Source organism: Equus asinus, chromosome 30 (assembly GCF_041296235.1).
Source record: "Equus asinus isolate D_3611 breed Donkey chromosome 30, EquAss-T2T_v2, whole genome shotgun sequence".
Taxonomy (NCBI): Eukaryota; Metazoa; Chordata; class Mammalia; order Perissodactyla; family Equidae; genus Equus; species Equus asinus.
The window spans coordinates 22241848-22263724 of NC_091819.1; the positions used below are offsets into that span (position 1 = coordinate 22241848).

General features: G+C 41.6%; 1 protein-coding gene across 5 annotated transcripts in view; it reads right to left on the reverse strand.

Moving 5' to 3' along the window:
• The window catches only part of ENAH (ENAH actin regulator), a 145255-nt gene extending 124832 nt beyond the window's left edge, over positions 1-20423 (reverse strand). Inside the window, exon 1 of one of the 5 annotated variants that reach the window (XM_044762828.2) lies at positions 20153-20423. In XM_044762828.2, coding sequence (XP_044618763.1) covers positions 20153-20157 — 5 coding nt within the window. In that variant the 5' untranslated portion in view covers positions 20158-20423. Of the gene's footprint in view, positions 1-19791; positions 19910-20152 lie in introns of those variants that run through there. The other 4 variants (XM_070501675.1, XM_070501673.1, XM_070501670.1 and 1 more) reach the window with 4 other exon arrangements.
• Between the last annotated feature and the right edge of the window lie 1454 nt (positions 20424-21877).

Sequence of the window (21877 nt, forward strand, 5' to 3'; positions counted from 1 at the left end):
AGGATGGGAACATGAAAACTCAGGGAGGATCAAGGTCCAGGGTTCTCACCGCAGATCTACCAGAATATTCAGGGAGAAGGGGAGGGTCGAGGGAAACATAAGTTCTCTAGCTAAAATGAGAACAGGGATATGGTACCTAGCAGAAAGAAAGCGGAGTTCGCAAAAAGCCATCCCTTTGCGTCAACTCAAAGTTCAAATGACACCGTGCACTGCTTTTCTCCCTTTTCATTCCTGCCCACTGCTCCTTATTCTGGAGTGCCAATACCACAATTAACTCCAGACTATCCATGAAAAAGACGGCATGAATTCAGAACATACGAAGAAGCAGCAGATCCAATGCCAGTGGGCTCTGGACATTCGATGGCATCACTTTAGAATTCTCTAATAACAATGTGCCTTACTATCTACTTACATGAAACTGTCAGAAAATAACTTACATTCTCTGTACACTCTACTGGAAGGACCATCGTGGAAAACGGTCCAGAAACAAACTGAAAGGGGAATTAAATCCTTTTCATATGATTTACCATAACATATATCATTTTATGTACAATTAAGCATAAAACTAAATAATACACACTGTATCCTTTTAAAATACTTATGGAAAAAATATCCAAAATATTACAGGGATTTATGGCCAAACTAAATTCATTAACAGTTCAACACTGTTAAAGTATATTAACATTACTTGAAAAAGCTACCCAAAAAAATTTTCTTAATTGTTGCTCTTACTACCAAACAGAAAAGAAAGTAATTAATTCCAAAAGAGGGCAACACAACATAAGTGGCTGGGAGCACAGAAGCGCGGGAAGGCCGGGGTTGAATTCTGGCTCCACTCACAACCAGCGTGTGCTCCTCTCTCTGTGCCTCAGTCTCCTCATCTGGACAGAAGAGAAGTGCTTACCTCACAGCGCTGATATGCAGATCAAATGAGTTCATTTATCTAAAGCGTTTAGAAGACAGCCTGGGCTGGGCTACTCAGTGGATACAAAGAGCTGTTACTCAGTTCTGGAGATGGAAAGAGCTGACGGTCGCGCAACGTGTGCCACGGAACTGCACACACAACAGGGGTTCAGCTGGTAAATTCTACGTTATACATTTTACCATACTTTTTTAGAAAAGGGCTATTATCCACACCCATTTGCTATTAAAACATTTTAATTTCTCCTGAAAGAAAACGAACTACCAGATTCTAAATGAGACGCCATACAAGTTCAGAACTCCTCTAAAAATAATCTTATCAAACAAGGGATACTGATAGCAACTTCTGGGTCCACGCTTTTCAAAATGAAATTTCAAAATAATCTGTAGTGCTACGGTAAAGCTCTGATGTTCAAGTTACTCAACTTGAATTTTCTAGCAAAAATTCACTCATTGGAAATTGGCAGTATCACCCCACTTCTAGTCACAAAACAAAAATACTACTCTAACCTGAAACAACCTGGAAACAGATCTATAAAACCCTTTCCTTGAACACAAGCATTTTAGTTTATCTTCTACAGAAGAACAGAGAGACTCCACAGACTTTAAATGTAACCAATTACAAAAAGCAACAAAAATCTTTAAAATGCCTGTTTTAAAATAAAACCTTGCAAAATAGCCCAAAACCACTTTTCTCAGATTACAAAATGAGCATGTGGTAAAAAGGGACAGAGAATACCAATTTACTATACCCTATACTGACTGACAATGTTTGTTGCATAGCAACAAGATTCTGCAGTCTGAAAACAGCCCAGAACTCCTTTTCTTGATTCGCCAAGGCTCAATTAACCCCATCAAGGCTGAGAAAGTAAGCAAAAACAAATTCCCATGGGCTACCACCAACGTCAGAAGTCTAACGATATAAATTCTAAAACTCTAAAATCACAAGCCCAAATTCCAGCCTATTTACAACTTGAATGGTACAGGTATGCCTTTTCTCAGTGTTTCTCTATGTACTAGCAAAAAACCGATACTCAATTTGGACACATTACTTTTAGAAGCATCATCTGCAAGAGTTGGTTTTTTAGAACTCCTAGGTAATAGCATACCCACACATCTTTTGTTTCATAATTTAAAAGAAGTAATTGGATCCTTTCAGTTTATTTTCTAAAAATCATAATTTATAAGCAAGGGCTATAATTCCCTAACAATTTAAATTTTCTGCTACTTAAAATTTATTTACTATTTTTATGGATTGCCTATGTAGGCAACTAGTAACAGTTCACAAATTTTGTCTTTTTTTTACAGAATTCTACTTCATGTAAAGAACAAAAAATTAAAGTTTGCAGTTATTCCTGCGATAGCTTTAAATGCTTTCACTGTTTTGAGATTTCCTCCTTTCTTTTGAGAAAGTTAAATGACTGCCAAGCCCCACCTAAGAAATAGATTAAACAGAGATAAAATCAATTTACAACAGCGGTTCTCAACCTTTTCGAAGATGAGAAGGCCCTTTAAATTCATGAATTCTACTTTCAATATAGGTTGACTGAGAAAATGTGGTTTAAAAGCACTTTTAAATTAATCTGTACATTATCATAACAGCATCTACATATACTTGACATATAATGCATATGAAGGCTGGCGTTTGTGGATTACAAAGCTTGATGAACCCACATGGGTTCAAGTACTCTTTAAAATAATCCCACAGCTGCCTCCAGAGCCCACAAACTGGAAGTCATTAAGCTACCGGAAAAGGCTGAATCATTTTGAAGACAAAAACACACAGAGGTATGGAAGCAAGACAGTGCTAGGTTCAGGTCCAGGGCCCATCACTTACTAGCCACATACTCTCAAGGAAGGTCGTTCATGAGGATAATAACAGCCCCCCTGCAGAGTAGCTGTAAGGATTGGAAAAAAATAATGTAAAGAAGTACATAGCACATTAGTTTCATTACTTTACCTGTCATTCAAAGCCTTACACAATGCAGCCCAATCTGCAGCCTTTCCTACCACTTCCAGTCCAAACTCCAAGATGAGAGTGGAGATAACATTGGATGTGACCGATGCTGAGAACGGAAGATGAAATCTGAGAACAGCACTGAAAGGTAAAGCAATTAGAGGCCGGACAGACTTCTAAGAGTGAGGCCTTTGGAATTATGCAGGACTTTGTATCTCAGCTGTCATTAACCAACTCTGCGACTGGAGCCAAGTCACTTAAGCATTCTAAGTCTTGGTTTACCCCAGTGGAAAAGAGCAATGAAGACACCAATCTCCCGGCTTATTCTAATCCACTAAATGAAATGACTCATGTGAAGCACTCAGCAAGTTGCCTGGCCTGTCTTTAAATGCAGAACAAATAACAGCTATTATTTATCAAATGTCTACTTATTTTACATAAATAGAGCATATTAAAAGTTGTCATATGCAATTGGCTAGCCCACTTGGTTTGTATCCAGTGTGCGCAAAGGTTACCCAAAGGTTAGCCCTGATCAGAGATGCTGGGACTGAAAGCCAGGCATGTGTGGGATCTTCAAGCATTGGGCCTCCGGAACAATGAGGAAAATTTATGGGGTCTTTGGGACACAAAAGTTAATCACAAAACTATCTTTAAAAGCAATGAGTTAAATTTATTTTAAATATTTACACTGAACTAACAATGAAATACAACAATTTCTTTGAAAGTGTTTTTTTTTTTTTATTTCACTTGTTAAAATGCAAAAGCCGGTATTTTTCATCTTCAGGTAGTTCCTAACTTACAAATGGGCTAATATCCACTGATTTTCAGGGAGGATTTTCTTTTCTGAAACACTGTTTATAAATCGTGGTTGGGTTACCAGGCTAAAGTCAAAGTAACCAAAAAGATACAAGATTCTTGTAATAAAAGTAGGAAACAGCACAAGTGTCACCTTTTTCATTTAAACATCAAATATTTAAATGTTTTAAGTATTTGAACATATTTTTTAAACTTATAAAAGTTATCCTGTAGTTCCTGAATAATAGAATTTAGCGTAGTGGTTCTCAACTGGGGTGATTTTCCCCCAATGCAACCTTTGGCAACGTCTAGAGACATCTGGTTGTCATACTAGAGGGAACGGTTAGGAGTGAGCTGCTAGCATCTGGTGGACAGAGGCCAGGATACTGCTGAAGACCCTACAATGCACAGAACAGCCCCACACACAGAATTATCCGGCCCCAGATATCAACAGTCCCGAGAGTGAGAAACCCTGATTTAGAAGGAGGCTTGCAGGAAGAAATGCTAAACTCTCTTTCAAAAGAACTAGCAATATCCAGTTTTCCCAGCATCATTTGTTGAAAAGATCATCCTTTCACTGAGAATGGTCTTGGCACCCTTGTCAAAAATCGAGCGATCATACATGTGAGAGCTTACTTCTGGGCTCTCTATTCCATTGGTCTATAGCGCCACACAAAACAGTATCACAGTTTTGATTACTGTACCTCTGCAATAAGTTCTGAAATCAGGAAGTGTGAGTCCTCCAACTTTGTTCTTTTTCAAGATTGTTTTGGCTATTTGGGGTCCCTTGAAATTCCACACGATTTTAGGATGAGTTTTTCTACTTCTGCAAAAAATTGCCTTTGGGATGCTGACAGAGATTGTATTAAAAATCTGCAGATCACTTTGGGTAATACTGTCATCTTAAGAATATTAAGTCTGCCAATCCATGAGCACAGGTGTTTTCATTTATTTAGGTCTTCTTTAATTTTTTTCAGCAATATTTTATAATTTTCAGTATACAAATCTTTTGCCTCCTTGGTTAAACTTATTCCTAGGTATTTTATTCTTTTAGATGCTACTGTAAATGGAACTGCTTAATTTCCTTTTCAGATTGTTTACTGCTGGTATATAGAAAGACAACTGATTTTTATGTGTTGATCTTGTACTGTGCAATTTTGCTAAATTCACTTATTAGTTCCAGTAGCTTTATCATAGATTTTTTTGCATATATTTATATTTAATATATGCATATGCATATCTCCCTCTGTATCTGTCACCTGGGGCAGTTAGTCCATCTGATTAAAGTGAGAGGTGAATGAGGCCAAAGTTGTGATCCACACTCCAATGAGAAACTCAAGCAAGAGTTAACGTAGAAGTCCTAACCCCCCAGGATCTCAGAATGGGACCTTACTTGGAAACGGGGTCATTGCAGATGTAATTAGTTAAGATGAGTCATACTGGAGCAGGTTGGGCCCTTAATTCAATATGACCGGTCTCCTTAGAAGAGCATGGGAAGACTGAGACACACAGGGAGAGGACAGCCATGTGACCACAGAAGCCGAGACTGGACTGAGGAATCTACAAGCCAAGGAACACCAAGGATTGCCAGCAAACATCAGAAGCCAGAGAGGCAAGGAAGGAATTCTGCCTCAAAACTGTAACAAAAATCCTGTCCGAGTCTCCAGGCTGCCGGCCTGCCTCACAAACTTCAGACTTCCTGGCCCCACCATTGTGAGAGTCGATTCCTTTACATAAATAAATAAGTGTTGGTTCTATTTCTCTGGAGGACCTTAACTGCCAGAAATTATGGGAGCATTTGGGAAAACAGAGGCAGGAAAAGAGTAAATGTGGAGGTCACAAAAAATAAACTGCCTACTTCATAATCTGTATACCCATGATGTGTATAAAAACCTTACTGAATTAGCTTTTAATTTTAGTACTTTTTATAGACTCAGACAGAAAGAACTAAAACAGTTAATGTGTTAAAGGGAAACAGGATTGCTGATCGGGTGACAGGATACTTATTTTGTACAAGATTTCCAGGCAGGGAAAAAACATACATACACATACACACAGAGACACACACTTGATGTGTTTTTCTTATACTTTCAAGCACATACTAAAATTTTTAATCTGATTTTACACCATGACATCTTCATTTTCTCATTTATTCATACCTTTATATAACTTCATTAAAGGGGTATAAAAACATACTGTGCTTAATATAAAATCGTTCAAAATACTGTCCTAATATGTTTGAAAATTAGATGATTTACCTACAGAATTAAAATGGGAAGGGCTAAAACAATCAATAATCATGAGTTTCGTTTTGTGTTTTTTTTTTTTTTTTTTTTGGTGAGGAAAGTCAGCCCTGAGCTAACATCTGTGCCAATCTTCCTCTATTTTGTATGTGGAACGCCACCACGGCATGGCTTGATGAGCAGCGTGTAGGTCCATACCCGGGATTCGAACCTGCGAACCCTGGGCTGCCGAGGTGGACTGTGCACACTGAACCACTCTGCAACTAGGCCGTCCACTTTAGTTTCTTAATTTATTTTTAAAAAGCTATTGGAAGTCCCTGATTGTACCCAGCATGTTACAAAGTGCTCAGGGAAAAGGGCCATGAGTAAAAGCAGCTTACACTTCATGTTTTGAGGGGAAATTTACTCTGAAGTACCAAATGAACTGGACAGTCAACAGATGCTGTGAGTTCCCTAAGACAGAGAATTAGCCTGGAGTGATCACTAAAGACATAAACTAGAAGGGGAAACTGAAGCAAAAGTGAGACTGAGTGAGCAAAAAGAAGGCAGCTTTCCAGAAAACAGAACAAAAGTAACGAGACCAAAATCCCTCAGTGCCTTTGGGGAACAATAAACACCATCTGAAATGAATTCACGTGGGCAGTACTGAAAGGCAAGGCTGGAATGTTCTGTGGGCCCTGAATGCCCAGCTGAGACATCTCTTCTGTGTGCCACGGGGCACAGGCTTTTTAGGAGGAAGGCTAGCAACAGCTGACCAAGCCAGGACCAAGCATCATGAAGGGACAGTAGAGTGAGAGAACTGGGGCGGCTGCAGGGCGAGAAAGGGGACTTCTTCCTCGTGATGCAAATGACAGTTCCACAGGTCAGGGGGTCTGCTTTTTAATGCAAAGGTTCATCTTAAATTTTAAAACAGAAAAGACACCTTTCAGATTAAAAGTTAAAGAAAAAAAGGCAAAAGAACATTCAGGAGCTTGAACTCACTTTAAAAAAAAGTTATTTACGGCGCAACAAAGGAAAACAATAAACAGAATACACCAAACCCATAAATCCTCTAAATGCATTATGGCAAACCGCACAACAAGGCAATGGATTATGGATCCTGTTTTGCAGAGAAAGAAACTAAGAGCTGCGACAGCCAAGGCCTCAGAGCCAGTAAATGGCAGAATGACTTTGAAGCCAATGATGATTCTATTAAACTTATCTCCTCCCAAAATAAAAGCACCTAGAAAAACTTCCACATCCAGAGAAACATAAAAAGGTGACATTGAGAGGGATTTCCCTTAAAGCAGATGATCTGAACAACATAATAGATGAACAGAACAACACTAAAGCAATACAAAAGAACGCTGGCAATCTGCTGTGACCAAAAGGCACACATACCAGAGGAAATTTTTAAATATTATTTGCAGACGACATTATTTAGAAAAGAATCAAACAAAAATATATGAAATAGCCTCTAGCCTCAGGAGACCAGGTAGCGCTCTTCACGGCTCTTGCAAATTGACTGATGCCTCCTCCACCACTAAACGCTGAGCATAAGGGAATGGCATGTGTCTATGCACATCTTTACTTTTTTGTCAGTGGTTTTTGAAAATTTATCTTTTTGGGCCATTTTACTAACTCTGGAATCACGGAACAAGAAGAACATGCAGGAAGTAGGCCATGATAAGGAGTTTGGTGTTAACCCTAAGAGCAATGGGAAGCCACGGAAGTGCTTCAGACGTGAGACTTAGCATTCAAATCTGAACTTCAGAAAGATCTCTCTGACTGCTGCATGGACAACAGATTGGATGGAGTAATAAACCAATGCAATAAATTAAGAGAATCCAGAACACACACATAAAAATACAATAAAGACAAAATAGGTTCAGGGGTCCTAATATGATTCGTTGCCAGACTCCCATAAGCTGCCAGATTGCCCAGGGAAGCAGAAGTAATCCCACCATAAAAATATCCACTAGTGAACTAACCACTTAGAAAATTAGTTCCTGTCCAACATCCTTCCCAAGGTAGCATTAGCCTCTGTCAGTCCATTTCACCTTTGCCCTGTCAGTCTCTCCTCCATGATTGGCAGGTATTTCAGTCACAAAGCACCACAATGCAAATCATCTACAAAGCAAAAGTGCAAACCTCCCCAAAAGATGCAGGTCTCTATGAAATCACTGAAAATGATGAGAACAGTTTCCAACCACCGGCAAAGCCACTGACAAAAATGAAGACTTGAGAGGGCCCCCGACAGGAAGGAACACGAGGGAGGAGGGAATTTAATGGGGTGATAAATATGTTCTGTATCCTGACCCGGTTGGGGGCTACACAGGTGTGTATATATAGCAAAAACTCATCAAGCTGTATGTACACTTACGATTTATGCATTTAGCTGTATGGAAATTGTACCCGAAGTGGGGAGGAGGAACACAAGAAGAGATCGTCCTCTTTTCTCAAAGAATGACTGCTCCTGAATGTGAAGCATAGAAATCCCAAGGCCTGCTTGCTACCAGTGTGAAGACGAAGCAGACACTAAAGACAGCAAAACGTACCTGAGTTCTCAAGACATCGGCGAGCCACTGAGTGGCGTAGCCCACTCTTCCTCTGGACTTCCAATTACATGATAGTCAATTTTCTCAATGTTTAGGCACTTTAAGTCTGTTCCTTGCAGCTGAAAGCGTTTTAACGGATACAATCAGCTAATAAAATGGAGACAGCTAACAAAGACAAGAGAACAGGAGGTCAAAAGAAAATTATCTGAAAATCTAAGGAAAGCCCTGGGCTTTATGAATGAAGCCCTTGAATATTTTGGCAAAAATGACTTTCGCAAGGATCATGCTGGAAAAGTCCATCATAATATGAAGGACATAGTTTCATGCTATCTTGCCATTTTTTCAAGAAAAATTATGCAAAAACGAAAGCAACCAACAGTTGATTCATTCTTCCATTCTAAGAATTTAATACATAGTTGCCACCATGTCATGAATGTTTTCATAATTTTGTTTCCTTTTTCAAGATTAAACCCAAATCAGCCTTTTCTCCCTACCCCTGCTTCTCTGAAATGTTGCTCCTATTCTAGTTCAATTCACTCTAGATGGCCTTGTTCTTGTGCTAATTATTTTCAGAAAATAAAGAACTCTTACATGATGAAATCACAAACAAAAATAAACTATTTGCTCATATGTCAACAATTAGAAAATTCAAATATAGACCTCAGTTCATAAAAGTTAACCATCACAGAGGGGCCCTGAAGTGCAACGGCTAAAAGCATGGGGCTCACATCCAGACCACCAGGGATGGGATCCCAGTCTGACTGCTAACCAGCTGGTGACCCTGGGTAAGTCACTTAACCCTCTGTGACTCAGTTTCCTCACCTATAAAAGGGAGATTACAACAGTTCCTCCCTTATAAGCTGTCAGAGGAGTGTTAAATGGTTGATATGCAAAATACTTCAGGCAGTAAGTACTCAATAACTGTTAGGTATTACATTTCAAAATCTAAGAAAACTTAGGAATATAAACGCCAACATTGGAATTAAGCTCATTAGTGAAGGAAAATTTTTTTAAAAAAACACAAGCTTTATGTTTAACTACAAGCACATGCATTTTAAATAAAATTAAAAGTGAAAACAGATGTACTCATAGTGAAAATGAGCCAAAAGTTTAATCTCTAAATACGTAAGAACTTTTTTAAAAGTATCATATCAAACCTATTAAACCAGAAACTGTGTTGCAGCACTTGACTAAAGATCAAAGAAAAAATGCGGATATATGGAGAGAAAAAAAGAATGGAAAACTTGGTATTATAAAAGGCTCAATTCTTCCTCCACTCACATTAATCCATTAGTTTAACACAATTCTAATTAAAACTTCAACAGGCATGAGGGTGTAAATTTCCTTTTTATTTCATCTTGATTTGTTTTAATTGACAAAATGAATCTAAAACGAATATATTAAAATAGAGAATACATTAAATGAAAAGAATATATTTAATGAAATAGCAAATATGGTTTTGAAAAATAAGAAAATGAACAGTAACTTCCCTTACTAGATATTTAAAAAGTTATAAAGTTTGAGTAATTAAAATAGTGAGGTACTAGCATAGACTTAGACAAATAATTAAAGAGTCCAGAAACAGAACTAAGTATTTATGGGAATTCACTACACAATGAACGTGACATTTCAAATCGACGGGAAAGGACGGATTATTGAACAATGACACTGACAAATGACTATCTGATATTCAGTTAGATACTAACCTTTCCCCTTACACCAAAATAAATTCCAAGTGGCTTAAATTTTAACATAAATGAAACCAGAAAAGTAAAAGAAGAAAATGTAGATTAATATGCACATAACTTTAGGTTGGGGAACACATGACAAGAAAGGCAGAAGCTATAAAGGTAAAGACTGACAGATCTGACAAGAAATTTTAAAACGTCTATACCAAAACAAACAGACGTAAAAGTGACGAATTTAGGAGATACATGTGGTAGATTTTACATCACGGCCCCCAATGAATCACACCTCCTGATACATCCGTGTATTGTCTCCTCCCACGCTGACCCTAGGCTTGACCATGTGACTTGCTCTGGCCAAGAAGACATAAGGGGACGGGACACAGGCAGAGGTCTAAGAAGAGCTTGCACAGTGGGGCACAATCTTGTGGAAGGCTGCTATGACAAAGTAAGAGACAGACACACCACATGGACCCAACCAAGGAACAAAAACATGAGTGCGTCCAGGGCAGACCAGCAGAAGAACTGCCCAACCAACTCACACACGTTTTACTAGGTCCTGAGGTGGTTCGTTACACGGCATTAGAGAACTGACACACTACGTCTGCACTTTATAAAGGGTCACTTATTAAAACATATTATAAATCATTACAAGAAAACTAAACATCCCATCAAGAAATCAAAGCACACGAACAGACTGATTCACACAAAAATAGAGATGTACAATAAACACATGAAGAAATGATTCAACTCTACTAGTAATCCAAGAAATATAAATTAATATGACAAGATAACACCTTTTGCCTATCGGATTGGTAAAGATTAAAAAGGCTGATAATGTCCTGAGCTGGCCAGAACGTGAAGATACTGGCACACTCACCTAGGGCTGCTACCTTGGTTATATGTATCAGAAACTGATAAAATTCCCTTTGGTCTGGTAATTTCATTTATTATTCTCTCAAATACTTATTGTGTACTCACAGACACTGGTGCTGGGAGCTAGGAATATAGCCAGATCAGCCAGGACTTTAATAATTTTGGTTTTATTATTAATTTGGGTTTTATCCTAAATGTACAAAGATGCCATTGAAGGCTTTAGCAGGGGGAATAACAATTATCTAATTTCCTCTTTAAGATCATTCTAGCTGATGCATGGAAAACAGGGGACAAGAATGGAAATGAGGAGACACTAACTGTTCAGGTGAGTGACAGTGGCCTGGACTTGAGCAGTGGCAGTGAGACGGAGAGAAGCAATGGAGGTCGGCCTGAGAGGACCTGCTGACAGAGAAAACTAAGAGAAAGGAAGGAAATAAATGCTACTCCTTGATTTTACTTGGGGGAATTTATCCTAAAATCTAAGTACATGTGCAGATATAAAATATCAGATATGTGCACAAAAAACATATATCCAAAGATGTTCACAGCAGTGTTTTTTATAATAAGCACAATAATGGGAAAAAATCTACCAGTCCATGCCTAAGAGATGATTAAGTAGATTAAGGCCATCCAAAGCATAGTGAAAATACTGTGCAGTCTACGTAAAATTATACAGATCTGTGTTTAGTGACAAGAATTATGTGGAAAGGGGCCAGTTACAAAATATATAATATAACTGCAGCTTTACCGAGTACGATCTCACTTTTATTTAAAACACATTCATACACACACACACAAGCACATTTACGGCTGTATATACGCATTATAAAAAGTCTAGAAAGCTATTCATCAAAATGTCAAAACTCTAGACGGTTTGGATTTGAGTTATTAACATCTTTAGACCATCCATTCTTTCTAAAATCTATGCAAAACCTGTACCGCTTTATAATAGAAGGAAAAAAGTAAAAGACAAAACATTGACCAGACATTTCTTCGGACAACAGTAATTGGTTCATTCTCGTAAAATGCTACAAATACAAAGATTAAAGAGACTACAGAGAAATAAAAACTCTAAGTTTTAAATGAAAACTTCTAATTCCTAAATCGTAAATTGTTAAAAATTGACCAGTCACAATTTTGCTTGTAATACCAGTCTAACAGGAGATGAGAATCTGGAAGAGGAGAAGAAGGGACATCTCAGGGTTGCAGAACAGAGCAGACACTCAAATACAACCAATATTTACTAAAACCTGCACAGAAAGACCCCTTCACTTCCCTGTGAAACCAGCAATACGGACTCTCTGAGACCTGCCCTCAAGAGCGACTCATCTTATTTCACTTATGTCCAGGGTCCTTTATGAAGCTTCTTCCCTACCACGTTGACACATATAACGCAGACACCAAAAAAAAAGGTGACTGAGAACCTTGGAAGCCAGAGTTAAAGGTAGTCATTCTGACTTCATCTTCAGATGTGCTGGTTACCAAGACCAGATGTTCTGAAGGCCTTTACCCACTGGAAAAGTACTCAGTCCGTTTAAAAATGCCATCAAGGCCACTTCATCCCCCAAAGACGAAACTTTCTTTGGTATTTGAGATTATTGTAAACAGACCCAAGAAAAATCACCACTCAGAGTAAACAGTTTTCTGAAGATTCTGATGGATTTGCTTTGTTGGCTTGATCAGCGACCTTAGACATCCTTACTTAGAACAGGGCTCCCAGAGAGATGGCTGCGACCCTGGCAGGATAACAGGGCTGCAAAGTCTGTCCAGGCCTCTCAAAGGCACCAGGGTCAGTGCTGCCCCTGGGGCACTGCCATCTCCTGGTTCCCTCCAGAGAAAAGCCCAGTGGCTCTGTCTTCAGTCTCTTCTTCAGAAAACAAGAAGACGTCAATTTAAAACATTAAGGCAAAGTAATAAAAATGTCAGAAACAATGTAAAGCAAATGAGAGCCTCTTCTGATATTATCTATTCTAGTGAAAATAACAAACCAAGGATGGGGCAGTGGAGGTTGAGATACAATTCACGTAACATAAAATTCACCATTTTAAAGCATAAAATTCAATGGTTTTTAGTCTATTCACGAGGTTATACAAGTATCACCACTGTTTAATTCCAGAATATTTTCATCTCCCCAGAAAGCAAGCACCTATCCTCATAAAAACAGTCACTTTCCATTCCTCCTTCACTCTCCCCAGACTCCGGCAACCACTAGTCTCCTTTCTGTCTATAGATATGCCCATTGTGGACATTTCACATCAACGGAACCATACAACACGTGGCCTTTCACATCTGACTTTCTTCACTCAGCATACTGTTTCCATCCACGCTGTGGCATGCACCAGCTCTCCACTCCTTTCAACGGTCAAACATCACTCCACTGTAGTGACAGATCACGGTTTGATCATCCACTGACCAGTCACTGGGCATTTGGGTTGTTTCCACTTTTTGTCTATTGAGAATATTGCTGCTATAAGCATTTGTGTACAAGTTTTTGTGTGGACATATGTTTTCATTTCCCTTGGGCAGCTACCTAAGAGTGGAACTGCTAGGTCACACAGTAACTCTATGTTTAACTTTTTGAGGAACTGCCAAACTGTTTTCTAAAGCAGCTGTACCACTTTACATGATTTTTCACATTCTTAACATAAACTTAAGAGATGTCAGACTTCCATAGAAGTAAAGGATTTCCTCTTATCAAGACCATTTTACGTGCCAAGTGTTATGCCAGGGTTTTATGTAATTTCTGATTTAATTTTCCCAACAATTCTGTAACGCAAAAATTATCTCCATTTTACAGAAGGAATTCAAATCTCAAAAAGTGTAACCTACTCAAAAATCAATTAGTTAGTAAATGTCAAAACAGAATTCAAACTCAGGCTGACTTCACAGCTGTACCCTCCATACCACGCAACCTTCACACTCAGATGTATGCACACTGCTTCACATCAGAGGGATTCTTTGGAACAGTTACCCATTAATTAAATTTATTAGAATTATTTAAAAAAAAGAAGCTTCCCATGGTAGAGAAATTTCTAGAAAATGAGATTTCTTGCATAAGTCAGCCCCCTCATTTATTTTCTTTAGTAAATGATTTCTACCTGTAGGGTTACTTAAAACAAAACCTATCTATAACTCACCTAAGCATTACAGAGATTAGCTTTTCCCATCAAAGTGGTATGCACTGACAACAAAATCTGGCTATCTTCTGCTATGGACTAAATTGCGTCCCCCCAAAATCCGCATGTCAAAGCCCTAACCCCCAATGTGGCTGTATTTGGAAATAGAGCTTCTAGGAGGTAATTAAGGTTAAATGAGGGGCCGGCCCCATGGCCGAGGGGTTAAGTTCACGCCCTCCACTTCGATGGCCCAGGGTTTTGCCAGTTTGGATCCTGGGTGCAGACATGGCACCGCTCATCAGGCCATGCTGAGGCAGCGTCCCACATGCCACAACTAGAAGGATCCACAACTTAAAATATACAACTATGCACTGGGGGGCTTTGGGGAGAAAAAGGAAAAACAAAATCTTTAAATAACTAATAATAAAAAGGTTAAATGAGATCATAATGGTGAGGCCCTAATCTGACAGGATTGGTGAGCTTCTAAGAAGGAACAGAGAGATCTGTCTCTCTCTCTCTCTCTGCCGTGTGAGGACACAGCGAGATGGCAGTCTACAAGCCAGAAGAGAGCCCTGCCAAAACCCAACCATGCTGGCACCCTGATCTCAGACTTCCAGCCTTCAGAATTTATAATTGCAAAAAAATAGGGAAAAAATTATTGGTATTTTAAACACTGATAAGAATCAAAACAAAGGCGGCATTCGATGGAGCAGAAATAAGCTAAACCAATAGACATGCATACACTTGCTGCTCAAAAATACTTACAAGTCCCATGATCAAAGAGACTAAAGCACAGAAGGATGGCCCCTGCATTAATTCAGGATTTAACAAGAAAGTTACAGAAACATGGTACCCTCCAAGGGGCTGTGGAGTTAGACAAACCTGAGTCTGACTCTTTTGGGCCACTTCTGAGCTTTGTTTGAGTAAGAAACAAACCCTACATCTATTGCTCTGGTCAGGATGCTGGTTTTTGTTTGGCTGTTGAAATTAAATAACTTTTTTAATATTTACTATATGCGAAATACTATATCACACCCTACAGTACCCAGCAGAGCTTCTAGAACATTACAGGTGCTCCAAAAATGGTGGCTGTGATTGTCAGTGAACAGATTCTGGAAAAGAACGCTCCAGTCAAAGTCAGAAATTTATATGAGAACCCACTGTTTGCCAAATATTTTGCTGGTACCATGAATATAAAAACGTAGTCCCTGCCCTCAAGGAATTACAATGAAGAGGGACAGACAGATCCAGATAATTATAAAACAATGTAATAAATGCAACAGCAAAGAAATACGCAGAGTGCATAGGAACACAGGAATAGCTGGGAGGTAAATAGATCAGACTACTTCCCAGAAGGTCTAACAAGGAATTCCCTTCCTGCTTTCTATTCCAGTAAACTTCATATGCCCTTATTTGGGGAAGCATCCACTGAGGTACAGCCTCAGTTCAGTTTCTGAACTTTTACTTCCACTCAAGTCCATCCACCGATTTCAAAGAAAGGGGAGGTGGGTAAAGGAAAAGGAGATTTTAAGTTGGCACAGGTAGACTCTAAGATTCTCTCCCTCCCCCACAACCACATAAAAATGGAAATCACATGTTTCCAAATCCTCCTTACACTTATGAGAGAGACTGGGCGCTCTACAAGTTATACAATCACCCCAGATTTAAGCTGGGTGTAACCAAAATCATCAGTCCAGTAGGTAATTTCCTCCATAACAGCCAAATGGGGCCTGCCGAGTCATTTTGCTTATTCCAACTGGGCCAAGAAGGTATCCGAAACCTTGAATACTGCATAAATTTCAGGAGATTTTCTCCATTAAGCCTCACTAATTCAACATTTATTCACTTAATAAATACCTACAATGCCAAACAACGCCTAATTACAAGGCACTGACATTCCAAAAAAATGCAAATTTGGCTCCTGTCCCTAAAAAGAACCTCTGTGGGAAAGTCACACATCCAACAGCCATAAGTAGAAATGAAGCCACATGGGAACAGAGACTACTAGTTGTATCCATTCATAGATATCTCTCTTGACACAACAATCTTGTGAAATAATAGAATTATCTCCATTTTTACCAGTTTGCTCAATTAACGAGCCAGCATATAAAACCTGGATCTTCTGGGCTTTGACAGGACCTGACTCTAAAATATATATTAAACTTAGCATTACCATAGATGAAAGTAACAAAATCACAAGTCTTACCAAGACTCTAAATATACACACAGAAAGGAAATTAAAGATGGGTTTCCTCATCTATAAAACAGGAAGACTGGACGAGATCAGAGATGGGTAAATAAGTAGCATTCCAGGAAACACTCTCCACTGCCCCTCTCTGGGACCCACATCCCAATCAAACATTACAAATCAGAGCACGCTTTCCCACCAAGCCCAGAAATGCATCCATGTCCTTACCAACATGGCGGCCACTACCAGCTGGAGCTTGCTGTCACATGCTGTCCAGTCAGCTCCGACTCCTGGCCACCCTATGAATGAGTGATGTCTACAATGTCCCGTCCTCAACAGCCCGTCTCAGCTTCTTCAGACTCAGGCCTATGGCTTCCTTTATGGAGGCAGATGAGCAAAACGTAACCTACTCGCCATCCTTGAACCAGATAAAAGGCCCAGAAAGGTGAAGCAAACTACCCAAAAGTTTTACGTAACTAGTCTAAAGAGAGCACTAAGCCTTGAAACAAGGGTAACATAACCGCGTAACGCTTACAAGGATACAAAGCACCCTCTCTTCCATTACCATTTGACCCTCACTACCCAGGAAAGAATTATCCCTATATTTACATAGTTTGAAATATGGACCTGTGAAATAATGTGATTAGGTCAAGGTCATCCAGCTAGTAAGTGGCTTGGACGAATCCCCACAACCTCACGACCCCTTTTTACATGAGAAAGCCACAGAGTGGTGAGTGGAACCTGGATATTTAATATCCACCCAAGAATGTCAATCCAAAATCTTCTGAGCTCTTCTTAGCCACTAGGCTACATGCAACTATTTTAGATCAGATAAGCTCCTCTTTCTATAAAAAAAGATCTTAAGTAACTAACCAACTAGTAAAAAAAAAAAAAAAAAGCAACTATTTAAAAGGTATACACTCTATAATATTACATATATATACACCCACCTCAATCACAAATCATCATATACTTTTGAAAATTTACATAAATGAAAAGAATAGAACCAAAAAGTTGGACATTACACTAATAAAACTACCAATTTTTTGTGAGTCAGCCCTTTCACTGTCTCGTATAAGAAATACACTTTTTCATTTTTTTAATTCTCATCTTTAAGCCAAGTATTAGCAAGCAATTCTACATACAGCTTTTTACATGTGTAGAATGCCCTGAAGATTGTTTCAGGAATGTAAAGTATTATTCAGTTCCCTCTGCATAGGGATTATTACACTATAGCACAATGAGCATGCTACGCCTAAAATTAAAGTCATCTGAGAGACCTTATCGCAAATACTTAAACCGCAACATATTCATCATATCCTCGCCTCAGAATTTGGACTAACTTAAGTGGAAATTCCTCTTTCTGGACGGCCTTGAAGACATGAGAACTACTCCTTAAGATAACTAAAAGACTCAGTTTAATTGTATAACATTTATATCCTACAGTACTTGAAAGCATCAAGACTAAGTCAAATATTAATATAACCTGAAATGCCTTTTCTTAAGCACCAAAATATCCCAAAGCTTTTTGCAACCAGCACAAGAACCTTTTACCCCCCAGGAGACCACCCTGCTTTTACAGGTGTCTCAGGAACTGGCATGCACGAGCTGCACACGCCACCTCCCAGATGACCCGATGCCTTCCAGAGTGAGAAGCTGATCCTCTTTTCTGCTCTTAAATTATTCAAAATTAGCCTACAAAGAATTACTGCAGACTACTTGAACGAACTTTGCAGACCCGTGGGCCTCATTCTGCATTTACGTTGCTGGGAAGCATCAGTGTGACTCCTCCCTCCCAGGGTTTAAGAAGGAATAGAGCAGGAAAATACCTTAAAAATCACAAGCTACTTTTCATTAGAAAAGGAACTTTTCAGTGAAGATTTAAGTGAAGACATAATATGCCTGTGACAGACTGACAACTATACATGATAGTGATCAAACTTCAGTGAATACCCAAAACTACTTTTTTCTTTGGTTCGTCACCTCTGAATCAGACAACTTTACTATCATTTCATTTAAAAATATCCCACTTTCACGGTTTTACATTTCTCAGTGTTGAGATAAATTTACCCGAAGTTTGGAAAAAACTGGTAATTTCTGGTCTGCAAGACCCCTATATAGCATTAAATCTTTAAAGCAGAAATCCACAATACATAATATTACAAGATATAACACTACGAATGTTTTATTCTATCTTCTGAGTTTTCAAGGACATTAGTAACAATAAAAAACCATGCTCAAACACTTGGCTTAAGTTTTTCAAGCCATATTTTACAAAGATTATGGTTTTTGTATGCCATAATTACATTTTAAACTGATCCACTACATTGAAAGTAACTTGTGTGAAATCACCAAGGAAAAGGGTCACTTAGAGAAACAGCATTGAACACAGTTTTTTTAGGCCATCAAAATAAAGGTCTGTAACTTGGAATCAGAGAAAAACATAATGCAAATTCACAGTAAGCTGAAGTGAAAATCCCACACAGCTACATAACAAAAAAAATACATAAATCAACAAAATGGGAAAGTGCTTAACCTTGTTAGGAAAAAAAAAAAACCTTGAAGTTTAAAATGGAAACTACTTAAATTGAGAAAGAATTCCAATGACATGACACTTTCTCGCCAAAGCGAAGGAATTTGAAGATTATATCATTCAAATCTCATTGTGCTATATTATAAAGGTCTTGGCAATAGTTGGCCATTAATCTTTAACACAAAGGAGATTCAAATACAAAAGAAGTAAGTGTAAGACTATCTCTTCCAGGAGACAGAAATGGAGTAATTTACTTTATTTACAATTGTTTAACCTAAAAGGAAGGCCCACAAGGATGATACCGCAGAACGGACCAGCCTTCCGTCTCCCGAGTCCCAGTTCTCACGAAGTCTTGCACCAATCCGAAAAGAGAAGGTTATGGACACAAAACAGGCTTAGGGAAGGCTGAAAAAAATTCCCAATGAATGACACACCACATCATGGTTTATTCTCTTACACAATTGGAGAAACGACAAAGAAAAATATCACACCATATGTTCCAGCGTATCAATTAAAAAAATATTTTACGACAGTACATTCAATCCTTTTCTTTGGGACTGAAAAGATAATTTAGCTTCTGTTTTATTGATTACAGAGGAAAGGGGAAAGCCAGATGCTGCAATGCAACAGAGGGCTGCAACAGAGGAAGGAGAGAAAAGGGTTTTCCAAACACATCCCGCCCCCGCCCCCGTCTACACACCCCAAACAACTTACTTATCCCACCCTTTCATTGTCCCCCCAAATATAAACCTAATAAATCCTTTCCCTTCCCCCACCATCGTGAAATTTCACCTTTCAGAGCTCCCTCCCCTCCCACTCCCAGAGCACTCGATGACCCGCACAGATTTCAGATCTTTCAAACTTTTCTTCCTTTTTTCATGAAACGCCAGAGTTTTGTCATAAAAGCGCACGACATTTTCACAGATCTCCAGAAAAATACCTGTTTCCCAGCAACATGCACGCTTCCATTCTCGAACCCCTCCCCATCTCCCAGGTTTGGCTCGCCAAGGTTGGGGGGGAGGGAGCCAGGAGCAAACGAAATTTCGGAAGGGAAATCCAGGACGAAAGGAGAGCAGTTGAGGAAAATTGGGAGACCGTCGAAAAGAGAGCCCCCCCATAAGAGGGGCTGCCAGGGGAGGGGGACAAGAAAGAAAGAGAAACTGGAAGGGACAAAAGGGGGAGGGGGAGAAGAGCTCGCTGAGCCGGGGCGCCGCGCCGGGCCGGGCGGGGGAAGGCGGGGTCGGGGAACGCGGGGATCGCGGCACAATGGCCCGCCGGCCCCCGCCCCGCGCGCCCCTCACCTCATGGTGCCGGCGGCGCCGAGGGGTCCCCAGCAGCCGGGAGACGCCGAGCCGAGGGGGTCGCTCCTCCGGGGGCGGGGACGCAGCCGGAGACGGAGCCACGCGCCGGCTCCTCCGCGCGGCGGCTGGGGCTACACCATGCCCGCGCACAAAGCCGCGGCGCCGGCCCTAACGGCCGAGCGGGCGAGACCAGGGCCGGGGAGGGCGCGCACAGCCGGCCGAGCGAGTCCGCCGCCGCCGCCGCCCGGAGCTCCTCGGCCGCCCTCGGGGGTGCCGCCGGCCCGCGCCGCCGCCGCTCCGCAGGCCCGCGCCGCCGCGCCCGCCCGAGGCCGTGTGCAAGCGGCAGCTGCGGCAGCCGGAGCAGAGCCGGGCGGAGAGCCGGAGCGCCGCGCGGAGCCCGGAGGAGGCGGGGCGCGCGGAGGAGCACGCAGGCGCCGCCCTCCTCCCGCCTCCCCCGGGGCCGAGGGGGCGGTGCGGGGGGAGGGGAGGCGGGGGCGGGCGCGCACCCCCCGCGGGCGGCCCGGGCCCCCGCCGGACTGCGGAGAGCGGGGCGGGGCGCGGCGGCGGCGGCGGCGGGGCCGTGCAAGCTCTTTGTTGCCTCCCCGCCCCGCCCCCTCCAGCCCCCTGGGATCTGGGCGCCCCCCGTACCCCCGGCCCGCTGCCCGCGGGGGGTCCTCGCCCCGGGTTGTCCGTGACCGTCGGCCCCCTCCCCGTCGCCTCCCGCTCCCCTGAAGCTGGGGGAGCTCCCGGGCCTCCCGCACGGGGACCCGCGGGACCTCCCGGGCGCGGGACGCGCGGGCACCGGCGTGGGGAGCGGGAGGCGGCGAGCGGGATGCGTGACTGGGCACGGGGCCGGGCCGGGCCGGGGGACTCCGGAGCTGCTGGCGGCCGGGTGCCCTCGCGCGGGGCTTGTCCTCAGCTCGCCCTGTTGCTGTCTCAGGCCCGGGACCGCGAGTCGGTGGGCATCCCGGCCGGCCCCACCGCCCGCCCCCGCCGCGCGGCGGCTCCCAGCGAGTCCTCCGGGAAGGGGGGAGGGGGTGGCGTGCAAATGTAAAATATGGTCATCATTGTTCGCTGCGCTCCCGTTCTTCCCCAGGAATCCCAGCTTGCTGGACCGATTTAACGAGCAGATATGCACACGCTATGTTTAGGGATGACTTCATCCCCAAACGAACGCAGCCAGCTCGCGGGGAAACGCAGTCGCCGGGAGACGCGCGCTCAAACGTGTGCAGCCGCGGGAGTGGAGGAGAGAAACGCAGCCAGTGAAGCCGCTTTCTCTCGTCATTAGCAAAAAGGGAATTCCGGCCGGCGGGCGGGGAGGGCTGCGAACTAATGATGGTTTTAAATTTTCCGTCATTCACACGGTCTTGAAATCACCTCCTTTAAAAGGTAATTGTGAAATGCTGGCGAAGCAAACTCACTGGGGGGTGGGGGCGTACGGGGGTCATCGAGGAAGCCAGAATTTAGAGTTGGGGGAGTTTTTCGGTATCCAGAAGCAAATCCAATAATCAAATAAAAATTTAAACTGGACAAATTGCAGGCCTCCTGTAGTCTCGAGGTAGGGGATGTATTTTCTCTATAAAAGATGACTAGGATGGAAAAGGTCTGTTGCTTCTGGGCTGCTATTACTAGAGGATCTAATCCAAAATGGAGGACCGACTGTGACTCCAGGAATCTATTCATAAGTTTGGCTGTTTTATTTTAAGATGGAAGTACAATTCGAAT